At 47.2% G+C, this 15,000-nt stretch overlaps 2 protein-coding genes across 2 annotated transcripts in view; one reads left to right on the top strand and one right to left on the bottom strand.

The window, feature by feature from the left end:
• The window catches only part of LOC135806657 (uncharacterized), a 27,701-nt gene extending 20,559 nt beyond the window's left edge, over window positions 1-7,142 (top strand). Inside the window, exons 18-23 of the mRNA XM_065320885.1 lie at window positions 326-975; window positions 1,294-1,535; window positions 2,227-2,834; window positions 3,448-3,619; window positions 4,831-5,229; window positions 6,226-7,142. Coding sequence (XP_065176957.1) covers window positions 326-975; window positions 1,294-1,535; window positions 2,227-2,834; window positions 3,448-3,619; window positions 4,831-5,229; window positions 6,226-6,431 — 2,277 coding nt within the window. The 3' untranslated portion in view covers window positions 6,432-7,142. The remainder of the gene's footprint in view (window positions 1-325; window positions 976-1,293; window positions 1,536-2,226; window positions 2,835-3,447; window positions 3,620-4,830; window positions 5,230-6,225) is intronic.
• Window positions 7,143-7,230: 88 nt separating this feature from the next.
• The window catches only part of LOC135806659 (protein Hook homolog 3-like), a 42,576-nt gene continuing 34,806 nt past the window's right edge, over window positions 7,231-15,000 (bottom strand). The window contains exons 26-28 of the mRNA XM_065320886.1: window positions 14,074-14,130; window positions 8,917-8,988; window positions 7,231-8,092 (exon numbers count right to left, since the gene is read on the bottom strand). Coding sequence (XP_065176958.1) covers window positions 7,916-8,092; window positions 8,917-8,988; window positions 14,074-14,130 — 306 coding nt within the window. The 3' untranslated portion in view covers window positions 7,231-7,915. The remainder of the gene's footprint in view (window positions 8,093-8,916; window positions 8,989-14,073; window positions 14,131-15,000) is intronic.

Genomic DNA, 15,000 nt, shown 5'->3' with positions numbered 1-15,000 from the left:
TCTGTGTACACTGATGGTCATATTCCACTGTCGGGCCTGCACCGTAGAATAGCAATGCCCTGGAAAACCCTGGACAGCCCTGGAGAGCCTGGGAAACCGTGGAAAACTTCAAAATACCCTGGAATGCCCTGGATTATCACCCTGGAAAACCCTTGGAGTACTCTGGAAAACCCTTGGAGTACCCTGGAAAACCCTTGGAGTACCCTGGAAAACCCATGGAGTACCCTGGAAGACCTTAGTTCACATGAAGTGGTATTGGTCAGTTGACAAGGCAATCCGGACACATGGTGTGTGTGTACTTGTGTGTTTGTGGTCAATGTTGCAGTTCATGCGCCCAATGCCGTATTTCTACGACGACAGCTACAACTGCAGCTGGTGCTACAGATTTGCCGACTACAGCGGATTCAACCTGACCACAATCTCCCAGTATGCCAACTTCACGCGTCACTACCATGGCTATCCGCTGTTCCCGTTCAGCGGAGAATTCAACTTCACGCTTGGTGCTACCCCGCGTCAATGGCACAACGGACGATTCCTCTCCTGGCAGGAAACCAATCAGCTATATACCACGCAGCCACGGGCACGCTACACCTTCCATTTCCGCAACTTCTCTAACTACCAAACCATGGACGTTGCCTTCTACCCACCTGTATATGGCCAGGAGTTATACAGCAACGCCACGTTCACGTATCACTTTGAACGCAGACCGTACTTTGACAACCACGGTTTCCGCTACTTCAACATCTCAGCGTACGGACGACGTTACCCAATGGTGTCCGGACATTACGTGGAGATGGACAATTACACGGAGTATTTCCATGGATACTTCGCCTATCGGGACTTTGAGGGCAACTTCCAGACCTGGTTTGGACGCAGTCTTTTCAACGCAACCTTCCTCTGGAATTTCTACAACCCGTGTTTCAACTTCACCACAGTCTATCGCGGCAACAGAACTGGATATTTCTTTGATACTCGGTAAGTGGTGCATTCTCACACAGTTCAATACCTTCCAGCTGATGCAGTCACAAGTTTCACCACTAGCTTACACACATCATGGCACATACCAGTACAGTAACGGTAGCCAACGTCATCAGTCTATTCACATCAGTCTATTCACATCATCAGTCTATTCACATTGCGGGACATACAGACATGCATATGTAATGTTGCTGATATAGCCTTGTGTGACAACCACAAGCTTGGTACTGCACTGCACTGCATGGGTCAATGTATCTGCTGCATGGTACTGCGCAGTACTGATTATCACACTCCTTGAACTTATATTCTTTACAGATTCTTCTACCATGACAGCATGAAGGTCTACAACTACATATCGGAAGGTACAATGAGTCCAAGAGAATCTCGTGGATACTGGAATATGCATCACGACCAGGAATTCTACTACTTCAACTACCAGTCAACTCGCCGCTTCTTCATGAATGACTTTGATGTGCAGACAAACTTTGAGCCATTCCAGGGACTGTACAAGTACCAGCCATTCAACTTCTTTGCCATCCTGCCGCCGACTGACTTCGGTAAGCCGCATTGCCATGGTAATCAAGTTCTGTACACTGAAAACCCATACAATGAACTGCCAGCTGCCTGTGGCTGTGCAATATGAACAAAGGTCTACTATTGGCCTCAATTCGAAATCGGACTATTACTTGTGCACTCCCATCGCGCTTAATCGGGTGCTGCCCACAAATTTCCGTAACGTTTCAATGACCTTGACGACGAACCGTGTGGTTAGAAAATAAACTTGAAGCCAGAATTACCAGTAGGGAGGTCACCATGGCAGCATTCCTTCAAATTACCATTACCAGACATTACCAGACATTACCAGACATTACCAGACACTGAGACAGGGTAGTAAATAAGTATACTGTGTGAGTAGTTTGTACTGAAACACTTTAATGGAGAACATACTGAAAATACAGTGCTGTACATGATAGTGCAGCAGTACAGTAATCATAGTCAGTGCAGAGTAGGCAGGTTTTTGTAGTGGTTGTGAGATAGGGAGGTGCTTCAAAACACAATACACATCGGGAGACTTCCTCGGAGATTGTTGGCAGCTCTGTGTTGGGAGCATAAAATATTCAATCATTACTCCCTGGCTGGGAGTGCCAAGGTGATGCCAATGAGAGAGGAGTTTTACTTCTGACTACAAGTGGTATTCTTGTTCTGTTTGCTTCTTTTCGTTGTGTACATTTGTGTATCTACACTCAGAGCAATGCCATGTGTATGATAAGAGCTATCAGACATTTGATGGATATCATCATAACGTCAATCATGGTTGTGGCCATTACCTGGTTGAAAACGACTATTTCAGCATCACGCGAGCAAACCGTGACAACCCGCACCACCATGACGTTCGTGTTGAGTTCACCCAGCGTTACGGCGGCAAGACATACATCTTCTCACCCAATCACTTCACAGTGGCTGCTAGGCAGCACACACTCTCCACATTGACGGAAAACAGAGAGTACAACTTTGAAGAATTCAGTGTTCGCCGAGTCCTGGGTGAGAGCTGTGGCTGCTATCGTGTCTACTTCCATCGTTTCCATTTCATGATGTACATTTGCCCGCACAGCATCAACATTGGCATGAGTCCCACAGCCTACTTTGGTCGTAGCCGCGGTATCTGCGGCAACATGAACTACAATCCTGACGATGACATGATGATGCGCCACAGTAACATGGTGACTGCTGACAGAATGGCGTTCTTCCGTAGCTACTCGGTTGGTGGAGTTTGCCATGATCACAACGACCATAGCTACCCAGTCATGCCATTCAGCAATGCTCAATTCAATGAATCATACCAGTTCTGCTATGCGGTAAGTGCAGTGTACTCCAGTGTACTCCATTGTACACTATCCATGCTCAACTCCACATGCCATTCAGATGTCCATGTTGTGAGCAAACAGCATACCATTTTAAACCAAGACAAGACTTTCTAGTATTGTTTTAAACCAAGACAAGACTTTCTAGTATTGTGAACGTGGCCACAGTCCGATATGAGCTGGGTGTTGGTGTTGACTTTAAGGGTTTCATGCCTCTCACTAAATCACGAGAATTTCTGACATGAAGTTTCCTTCAGCGCATCACTACCTCTTGGGGAAAGGGGTTTGATTTGCGAGAATTTCTGACATGAAGTTTCCTTCAGCGCATCACTACCTCTTGGGGAAAGGGGTTTGATTTGCGAGAATTTCTGACATGAAGTTTCCTTCAGCGCATCACTACCTCTTGGGGAAAGGGGTTTGATTTGCGAGAATTTCTGACATGAAGTTCCCTTCAGCGCATCACTACCTCTTGGGGAAAGGGGTTTGATTTGAGCAGTACTGGTACTGGTGGTGTGTTGCTTTGAATGTTCATAACTATGTTGTATTGGTCGATGCTGCTGCTGCTGCTGCTGCCGCTGCTATACTGCTGCTGTGTTGTACTGTGCAGGCGTACAAGCAGATGTACTCACACTGCAACAGCACCATCCCAGCCAGCGCATTCCTTTACAGATGTGCCGAGGTGATGAAGAGTTGCCATGGCAACCGGGAGAGGTGTCTGAAGAGGACACTGTGCGCATACGCCATGACATGCCATAGTGCTGGATATTACCCCATGAACAGTGAGTCAGTGAGGCAGCCTTGACCACTACTAGCCATGCACTGCTGCTCTCAGCCTTGACCACTACTAGCCATGCACTGCTGCTCTCAGCCTTGACCACTACTAGCCATGCACTGCTGCTCTCAGCCTTGACCACTACTAGCCATGCACTGCTGCTCTCAGCCTTGACCACTACTAGCCATGCACTGCTGCTCTCAGCCTTGACCACTACTAGCCATGCACTGCTGCTCTCAGCTGTGTATAATGCCAGTGCTGCATGCCGTGTGGAGAGAGGCCTGACAACACGCGTACACCGAATGTCCACGGGAGAGAGAGGGGCAATGGGTGCACGGAGCATCGCATCACAAAAATGACATACTGTAGTTTCACAAATTTTCGGTGTACTTTTATTTTCGGTACTTTCGGTGCATCTGCTTCATACCTAAAATTTCAATACACCGAACAAACACTAACACGCATAATCCGAACAGCTTCCCTGTACCGAAAATTCTGTTCACCTAACCTGGCCTTTTGCCCTCATACCGAAAATATTGAGCACCGAAAATTTCTGAAATTAGAGTAATTGACTGAGAATTCCGTCACGACCGTACTACTACTTCATATGGGAGCTGCACACTCTTGGGGGTTTGATAGATTTATTCTAGCTAACACGATTCTAGCTAACACGATAGCTAACACGATAGCTAACACGATAGCTAACACGATGTACTGCAGTGGATCTAACGGTCGTCACTTCTAGTCTTAGTCTTGTATTTCTAGCTGAATAGACACTCTAGCTGAATAGACACTCTAGCTGAATGAACACTCTAGCTGAATGAACACTCTAGCTGAATGAACACTCTAGCTGAATGAACACTCTAGCTGAATGAACACTCTAGCTGAATGGACACTCTAGCTGAATGGACACTCTAGCTGAATGGACACTCTAGCTGAATAGACACTCTAGCTGAATAGACACTCTAGCTGAATAGACACTCTAGCTGAATGGACACTCTAGCTGAATAGACACTCTAGCTGAATAGACACTCTAGCTGAATAGACACTCTAGCTGAATAGACACTCTAGCTGAATGGACACTCTAGCTGAATAGACACTCTAGCTGAATAGACACTCTAGCTGAATAGACACTCTAGCTGAATAGACACTCTAGCTGAATGGACACTCTAGCTTGTGCTCACATGCGGATATGTTCCTTCTCCTGTCTGTTACCAGGTTGCATGGTGTCGGAGTGGTGGAGACAGGAGCGCTCACACAGCCAGTGGAGAGACTTTTCAATGCAAGATCATCTTCCATTCTACAACTCCAAATATTTCAATGAATTCACTCTGCACACACCATCCTGGCCACAGCGCTTTGACTTGCCAGCGTCTTGGCTGAGTTGGTACCGCATGCAGTCCGGTTTCAACGGTACATACACACGCAACAACAAGGACCGCTGCACTCGCACCCGTGTGTCCAACTGGTACTACATGTCAAGCAAAACAAGCCTTTACTTCAAGTCAGGTTTCCAGTGGTGCCAACGCGAGGGTGACTATCAAATGTCGTTCCGCTACACGCTCAGCAACATCTTCAATGACGTGTGCCCAACTACACGTTGCTGCATGCAGCCAAGTAAGTTTTCACAGTACATGTACTCATATAGGTGATCCCTGCGTGCTTGTTGTGTGTGGAGCCATACACGCGTGGCTTGTTGTGTGTGGAGCCATACACGCGTGGCTTGTTGTGTGTGGAGCCATACACGCGTGGCTTGTTGTGTGTGGAGCCATACACGCGTGGTTGTTGTGTGTGGAGCCATACACGCGTGGCTTGTTGTGTGTGGAGCCATACACGCGTGGCTTGTTGTGTGTGGAGCCATACACGCGTGGCTTGTTGTGTGTGGAGCCATACACGCGTGGCTTGTTGTGTGTGGAGCCATACACGCGTGGTTGTTGTGTGTGGAGCCATACACGCGTGGTTGTTGTATGTGGAGCCATACACGCGTGGCTTGTTGTGTGTGGAGCCATACACGCGTGGTTGTTGTGTGTGGAGCCATACACGCGTGGTTGTTGTGTGTGGAGCCATAAAGGCGTGGCTTGCACACATACATGTACAGTGCTGCTCAATGAAATCCAGTACACACAGTCGCGTCACTCAAGTACACACAGTTGCGTCACTCGAGTACGCACCGGGCATTGCCCAGCCTCAGACCTGTGAACACTGGGCTGCGAAAAGGTGCACGGTGCAAACTTGAATGACGTGACTGCTCTCGGATTTCATTAAGCATCACCGCAGTACATGTAGACGTCAGCTCAGCAACACTTGCTATGCACTCGCTGCAGTCAACCCATACGTCATACATCTTGGCAGTGCAGCACTCGCTGCAGTCAACCCATACGTCATACGTCTTGGCAGTGCAGCACTCACTGCAGTCAACCCAAACATCTTGGCAGTGCAGCGGCACTCACTGTCTGCTACTTTCTTATTACTACCTGTACTCTTGTGCCTACAAGTATGGTACTGGCCAGAGAAATCCAACCTTTCATGAACAGGGTAGCACCGGGCGCTACACATCCTTAGCACACATCCTTAGCTGTCTCTCTGTCTGCCTGCCTGCCTGTCTCTCTCCAGCTACCAAACCCATCAAGGCATACCTCTATTGGACTATCGGCAACCAGCGAGCTAAGAGTGCAGAGATGTGGCCAACATGTCCGCAGGGAACCAGAGTCGGAACGTTCACGAAAGAAAGAGTCTTGTTCTTGCGCGGCACTGAAGAGCCATACAGGAAGACGTACATCCCCGTGGAATTGCCGACTACTTGCTTCTGGAAGTTTTAGACGTGCATAATCAAGTCATCATTTTACTACTTCAAGAAATCACTGACACACGTCCCCGGATGCTGATGGGTTGTTGCAGTTCTGTGCAGCAATCCATAGCTAAACACACAAGGATATGCTCCTACTAAGTTAGTATAGCAGTTATTTTTTCTTTTCTTTTCTGCATTTCGTCTCCCTTCAGACTTGTACGTGCAGTTCAGCCGCTCGAGCGAGCCTGAGCTCTGATTGTCACAGCAATTCATTTTACCCCCATACACTACTAACCTTGCACCACTCTACACACACACACACACACACACACACACACACACACACACACACACACACACACACACACACACACACACACACACCCACACCCACACCCACACCCACGCATACACACACACGCATACACACACACGCATACACACACACGCATACACACACACGCATACACACACACACACGCATACACACACACACACACACACACACACACACTTTGTATTGCTTAAAATGTTGCTAACGACGCTTCCAGTCACTTTCCTTTGTCTTTGCTTTTTCATAGCTAACATTATCAGTAATGGCCGACAGAGTTCTGCCTAGACATATACCACGTCATAATTATAACCACGTAATGTAACCAGGTCATGTGACCACGTAATGTGACCACGTTATGTAACCAGGTCATGTGACCAGGTCACGTAACCACGTCATGTGACCACGTCATGTGACCACGTCATGTGACCAGGCCCGAGTGGTGTGTGTCTGTCTATGAACAGCATGCTTGCACAACAATGACACATTTTGAAGGAGATTCAACTGTAGCAGAGCCTTGTTTCGAAAGTGAGCTGAAAGCAGAGTGCACATTCGCATGGGTGACAGTTTCTTTGCTAACACAAGCCCATGCGGGCTAAACAGAAGTTGAAAGACCAGACGAGTAGGATTGTATAGTAATCATAATGAATAATAACGGGCACAAGTCACCCATAGTCACCCATGGTAGTCACCCATGGTAGTGTAAAACACTAGAGCAAGACTAAGGAACTGAAGTTTGCGGATAGCTTTGGGAATAAGATAAGGAAAATAATTTGGTGGTCCTAATTTGATGCAAGATTGGATGCAGGCACATATTTTAACGTTTTTTTTTTCTTTCAAAAGGAGACAGCACAGAAATCATACAAAGATAGCAATGTAGGAACAGTCAATCGGTACTCACCGTTTCTAGAGTACTTCGAAGTAGACATTCCGCTCTCTACACTCACACAGTACATGACATGCTGGCTAGGTTAGTCAATCAAATCAAGCACATCATGTGACTGCTTCCACTGACCAGGCTGTCGTACAGTGCATGTGCTGGCTAGGTTAGTGCTAACAAATCAAACACATCATGTGACTGCTTCTTCCACTGACCAGGCTATCACACAGTACATGACGTGCTGGCTAGGTGAGTGAATCAAATCAAACACATCATGATACTGCTTCTTCCACTGACCAGGCTATCATGGTGTAGCACCGGTGCGGGGAGCCACACCAGTGAATGAGGCTGTAGTCTGTTGTTGAACCAGCGCTTGTCGCTGGCGTGCAAGGAACGACGCAGGTAAAGCACTGGTCATGAACGATGAGTCAGTATGACCAGCCAGTCTGGACTGCGATGCTGAATGCTGCAGCTTCTCACACTGTACAGAACAAGAACATATCAAAAGCAGGAATGCTGTGTCACTTGCACGACAGGAATCAACAAGCTCAAGGGACTAGGTATGGTGGAGCATGCTGGGTGCAGAGTTGTGCTGCTGAGTAAGCTGAGTGTGCTGTGTGTGATCATTCTGATGATCAACCGGTGCGAAACTCAGAGTTATGACTCATCTGCCTCTGTCCTCATCTTCCTCAACTTGTTTCACGAGCGCACATACGTGTATCACAGCTTATAGGGAAGTGGATATTGATGGCAGGCATGAACATTCCTTTGAAGAATGCCAGCGACCTAGAAGGAGAACGAGCATTTGCTGCAGACAAGTCGAAATGGAGATCAGACATTGTTTATGGATGAGTTTTTGTTGACTGGAGACAGAAGCGGACTTGGCTTAATTTCAGTGTATTCTCATGCATTGTTCTTTGGCCTTTGTACGCGTGCTGTGGTATTATTATTATTATTATTATTATTATTATTATTATTATTATTATGAAGATGGTATGTCATGCCATGTTGCAATGCCGTGATGAAGAAATTACTTCTTCCCCGAACTCCACAGAATACAGTACAACGCAACGCAGACGGGAAGCGTCAGCGGTATTTCTTCAACGCAACACGCACAAACAAGCATGCACATGCACACACACACACACACACACACACACACACACACACACACACACACACGTGCGTACACACACGTGCACGTACACACACACGTGCATACACACACACACACACGTACACACACAAACACACACACACACACATACACACACACACATGCACAGGAAAAGTCAGTTAACTTACCGCTCTATTCCAAGAGCTGATGAGAACGCGTTGCTCCATTTCATATCCCTCGCGTACTTTCTCCGTTTTCTCCTAGCAAGTACAGAGGCAATACGGGCATACATATTGAGATTGTACCTTGCAGCTTTCATATCAAATGCATACTAGCACGACAATGTGATAAGCCGCCTGGCAGTTGTTGTGTAATCGTAGGTGACATTTACGTTTTGTTATTCTTTCATATTATTAGTATTTATTATCAGAGTCTAATCAATTCGTTCGTCGTTGTCAGCGTGTAAACGTGGTACTGCTTGCCTTGAGTCAACAACACGGAATTCACGAATTACGATTGTTCTTACTACGACGTTGCATGTTGCTTGTACATTTACAATCACGTACATGCAGCTTGGCAAGTTGTGTCACGATGCAATGCATACCAATTTATTTCACTACACGTATTTCTCGTAACACATCAATTCTTACTTCGTAGGTGTTTAGGTCCGGTCTTGCGTGACAGAGGTAGTTACTCTTAGTTAGCTTTCTCCATGATTGATTCTAAGAAACACGGACATTGATTCTAGCTTCGAACTGTTTCTTCTTTGTCTGCCTGTGCATTTTGTTCTCAAACAAATCCTTCGTTCAATGTGTTTATATTTTCGCGCTCTGCAGATTTGTTTGCCTCGCGCTCAGCTTTGTTTCCTTTTCTTTGTCTACTGCATTATTATGACGTATGACTTGTGTACGCACTTATCACGTGACCGTTTGACTGCATGCGCTATGCACGCTCTAGGCTTTTGAGCGATCGTAGCGATCCGCTTTCCTTGCCGTTTTCGTCTTCTCCGCTTCTTTACTCAGTCAAGTCAGTGTCGCTGCACTAGTTTGTTTTGCAGTTTATCCACGTCGCAGTCGTTCATGGTCGCCATCTTTACATTTGATTTTGATGCGCAGCTGCAGCTGCATTTTTCTTTCTTTGGATGATCGTCTTTCCAATTTTATACTGTGAATCTACTGTAAAAATGCAATCTTTGTACCGCGGAAAAATTCCACATCCTGACTACACCCAAGAAGCTCCTACTCAACAAGCGGTCTGAGATGGTCTCGAAGTGCAGGCATGAGAATAAGTTCCGCCTCGCAAATTTCACACCTATCACATGAACTGACCAAGTACTGTACTGCACTTTGCCTGAGCACCCATTATTATAAAATAACACAATCCCTTGGCCTGTTGTTGGCGATGCCACTCTGCTCACGCCTGCCCGTCACCAAACGACTCCCTACTTGTAGTGATCTCACTGGGCCACTGCCCGCCACCCTCCTGGCACCCCCCACACATCTGCTGTACACTGCCTCCCCATCGCCTCTTTCCGCGCTTTCATGCTCACACCTGCCTGTTGCCCGCCACCCTCCTGGCACTTCCACGGTCGCGCCTTGGCCCGCGCCAGCTTTCTCCCCATACCTCACACCAGATTTAGCGCTAAATTTGTTTATGCTTGTGGCCCTATGTGTTTATAAGCATACTGTTGGGTAGACCAGAGTATCAGTTGTCTGATGATTGCCTAGCGGCATGAAACTCAGAGTTACAACCAACCTGAACGTCCTCCGCTGAGTCTGCTATGTGAATCTACTGTATGTATTCTCTCACCCACGTTGTAGCATGCCAAGGGTTGGATACAGGGGTGGTTAATTAAGCTAGTAGTAACAATTCAGTAGCAAGTGGTACCGAAACCCGATCGAACAGAGCCTCAGGACCGGTCGAGTGCTCGTGTGGAACGGCAGGAGGCAGTCGAGTGAATTTTAGTATTTGCAGTGTTTGTGGTGTTGGTTTGAGCTACACCAGTGCAGTGGCAGTGTAACCATGGCATCCATAAAAATGGATGGTTACTTGAGAGTGTTTAAAGGAAAAGGCGAGGACTTCCAGTTGTTTTGGAGGAAGTTTTTGGTTCTGTGCCGATTACAGAAACTGTCGACTGAAACCGACCGCATGGCATCGTTGCCATTGTTTTTGGATGGTGATGCCTTCCACCTGTATGAGCAGTTGACTGATACTGACAAGGCCAGTGAATCAGCAGTAAAGAAGGCCCTGGAGTCTGCTTACACCATGACCCCGGCGGATGCATTCCGACAATTTAAAGCGCGGACGCTCCGGGACAATGAGCCTGTGGATAGGTACGTCACCGACCTGAACAGGCTGAACCCGCGCTGAACAGGCTGAACCCGCGCTTATTGCCGCGCTGTCCGCTCACACATGTGCCCATGACAAGGATATGGTGTTGCTCGAGCAATTGTTGGATGGCCTGTCCTTGGATTATGGACGTCAGGTGCGCATGGCGAGCACGGAGTCAGACCTGACTGTCACTAAGTGCGTCGCCAAAGTCCGTGCTCTGCGATCTACGGACGACTCCTGCCGCAAGCGTGCCAGTGCATCGGGAGCTGTCACCGCTGCTGCTCCGGAACTTCGCCAGTCCAGTGTGTTGTGCTTCAACTGAAATAAGGTGGGACACGTCCAGCTCAACTGTCCGCACCGCCGGTACCAGAAGGGCGGACGGCAGCAGAGGGGCAGTGAGAAGCCGCGCCCTCCGTCCAAGGAGCAGAGGGCCGCTTACGTGCTTCTTTTGCGATCAAGAGGGCTGTATAAAGAGGGACTGTCGGTTGCGCCGCAAGTTCCTCGCCTCTTTGACTCAGTCATCGGCAGCACCTGCAGAGCCAGTGCAGTCTGAGAGGTGCCTGTGCATGGCGAATTTGGCACGGCCAGGATTGCCGAAGGTCTTTGTCGATGTGTCCTGTGACACTGGATCGGGAGTCCGTGTGCGGTCCGTCATAGACACAGGTTCTACCCGGACGTTGGTGACGTCAGCACTGGTCGACCAGCTCGGGACTCCAGTGACGGCCCACACGGGCCAAACAGTGGTGGTGCTGGATGGCCAACCTTTGTGTATCCTGGGCAGTGCGCAGTTGAAGTTCGTCCGGGAAGATGTTGAGGCTTGTGCAGAAGCTATATGAATGCAAGGATCAAAAACAACTTAGCCTCCTATGTTTTTTCGACCTGAGCAAAGCATTCGACACTGTCTGAACAAGGGGTCTCCTCCATAAGCTAGCAACGTTTGGCGTAACTGGGGTAAGTCTGCAGTGGCTTACCAGCTATCTCACTGAACGTCGACAGAGTGTCCGAATTGGACTTGCCCTGTCCGCCCCTCTAACAGTCCACTCTGGAGTGCCCAGGGCTCTATCTTGGGGCCTCTGTTGTTCAATGTATACGTAAATGATTTGGCATCTTTGGAGCATACATCTCTCTACGCGGACGACACGGCGCTCCATATAACCGAACCAGGCTTATTAGAAGCCTGTGACTCGCTACAGTATCACATTAACCAAGTTGTGCGCTGGATGTCGGAGTGGAAACTCCGCCCCAACGTGTCGAAAACGGCAATCCTTTGTATCCCCCCACGACCCTCCAGTGACCTCACCCTCCTCACGACTCGACTTTTTACTTTCCCTGACGATCCCATTGCTATCAACATAGTTAAAAATCACAAACACCATGGTAGATTTCTTGATGAACACTTGTCCTGGGATTCGCACGTAACATTATATTGAAAAGCAAGTTTGCTCCGCTATAGGCTGCATTTCTTCTCACATTTCCCATCTGCACCATGGTTGTCGAATACAAATTTATCACTCCTATATTCTTCCTTTGTTTGATTACTGCTCTCTCGTTTGGTCCTCTGGTCTATCCTCTGCTCTTATGCATCGGTTAGAAGTCACGCACCGTAAGTTGCTTCGATTAATATTTTGTATGCCCCCTCTAACCTCCTCTCAGACGCTATACATTTTGGCTTCCTCTTCCCCTCTTTCAGAACGCTTTCCCCACTCGGCATGTAAATTCATTCACCGTATTAAGCTTAAACTTGCTCTTCCGCATGGACTTGCGCATTTAAGCTGGTTCAATAATAGCTCGCCTACTAGATGTTCTCTCCAGTTCCCACTTGCCAGATCATCGATCCTTTTAAAACCCCCTCTATTCAAGTCCTATTCTCATTGGTCTCGGCTTTCGCAGGAGGTAAAATCCCGTGACACCTATGCTGCATTTTGTTCCATTCTGCACGAGCTTACCTAAGTTGGATTGATGACGGTAGTTAGTACTCCTTTTGTTTTGCTTTCATTGTTCTTTTTCCTCCTTCTTTTTCTCAGTTTTCCCCACCATGGCTGGTTAAAATCGCCCGCATCACATGTTTATTGGCACTATGTCATCGTGATTGTGGAATAATAATAAAAAAGTCACATCAACCAAACACACGGGCAATCTCGATAACTCACATTAGCCCAACACAGCAACACAGCAACACAGCTGTTGCGAAATTGTATTACGACTACGATTTACGCATGTTGTTGTGTTTGGTTCTTGTCTTGTAGAGTCCAGTGTCTGATGTCATATATGGTCTAAGTGTACGTGCGAGTATGGTGTGATGTGTGACGTTTATGGTATGTGGTTCATGCAAGAGTACGCGTTGTCAGAGTGTGAGGATCTGCTTCCGTCTGTGTGAGAGTGACTGTCAAGTGAATGCTGTACATGCGCAGTGCTAGTTTGGTCTGGGAATGAGAGTCATGTGTGATTCGTCCGTGGTCTGGTTGTCTTGGTCATGTGTTCTGTACGTATTAGTCCCTGATTGGTCGTCCCGATTTGTCGTCGGTTTATTACTGCTTGTTCTTTGTTGTTTTCTTCGAGTCTTTTCCCGGGTGTCTTTTCCCGTCGTCGTTTTGTCGAGTCTTTTCGTCTTTCTCCTCCTGTGCCCTTTCCGTTTGTATAAGAAGTCAGAAACTCTACCAAGTTGTTTGCGCTGTTGTGTGACAGGGGCCAGGGGGAAAACTATTTCTATTTCAAAGCAACACTAGCAACATTTAGAATAGTATATGAATATTACCCATAAATCACAAATTATCGCAAGTGTAGAGCCTTGTTGCTTTCTCTCCCCTCTCCTCTCACCCAAGCTATTCTGCATAAGCGAAGCTGTGGACGCAGCATACTGCTGCTACACTTCAACGCGGGAATGCGTATAATAATAATTATAATAATATAAATCACAAAATCAGGCAAGCGCCTTTTTCTTGGCATGAGTGAATCAGTAGTTGAAGCTTTGTTCGAAACCGCATGCAACAGAGAGTAGTAAGGTTACAACTCACTTCCTGCTGTTTGGAGTACTCTTGCAGATCTTTCAGCTGCTTATCTCGATCTTGAATCTAAGTGTAAACACATTACACATGGCATAAAAGGGTCAGTAAAACACTTGCCATCACTACAGTCCATTTCAAAAATATAGATGCCTGGTATTTTTGAATTATTTCAAATTTGGCTGGATCATTTTGAGAATTTTCTGCGGAATATTGCTGAGGTCCTTCCCCCAATTATTCTCATAGAATGTTTTAACCCTTTGGAGTTCATTATAGCTTTTTTGCTTCCTCGGAATTTGTGGCAGTGACGAAAATGCGCACTCAATTTCCAACATAACTTTGGTTCTACTTCACCGATTTTGAAGATCTTGGGCTCGTTGGAAAGCTCTTGATGAGAGAAATACAATGAGCCCAAACTCGCCAAGAGCAATACTCATTGTTCGCCACAACGCGCTCCAAACACGAGTCCAGCTCCAGATCTGAGACGAAATCGGTCTCCTGTAGCCATTTCACTGAATCTATAATAGCTCGGAACTGTTCAAATTTTTCGAGTAGAAGCTTACCTTGGCATGACTTCGCGCCGCGCCGGTCCTGGCACGTGCCGCGTGTCATGAAGCTGGGAAAATCCCTTTTTTCACGCACTGCTGACTCGCAGCACGCAGCACAGAAAATTCAAAATGTTCGGTCGCTCGCCGCTCACTCAAACTTCATCGGAGAGACTTCGGACCTGTTCGAGGCGATAGCTGAGAGTTTTCTCTACCACCTAGACCCTTCGATTGTTGAATTTGGTCAAGATTTGGCCGAGAACTGAAAGTTTGACTGCACCCACATGCATACAAAATGCCCATGGTTCGAAATCGAACCATGGACGTCAAAGGGTTAAGCAATCGGATAGAAAACGTCCAATTTTGAAATTTTTATGCGCAAAGTGATCACAGA

The sequence above is a fragment of the Sycon ciliatum genome, chromosome 1 (assembly GCF_964019385.1).
Source record: "Sycon ciliatum chromosome 1, ocSycCili1.1, whole genome shotgun sequence".
Classification (NCBI taxonomy): Eukaryota; Metazoa; Porifera; class Calcarea; order Leucosolenida; family Sycettidae; genus Sycon; species Sycon ciliatum.
The sequence above is the reverse complement of the archived record's forward strand: the minus strand, read 5'-3'. Positions and strand labels throughout refer to the sequence as shown.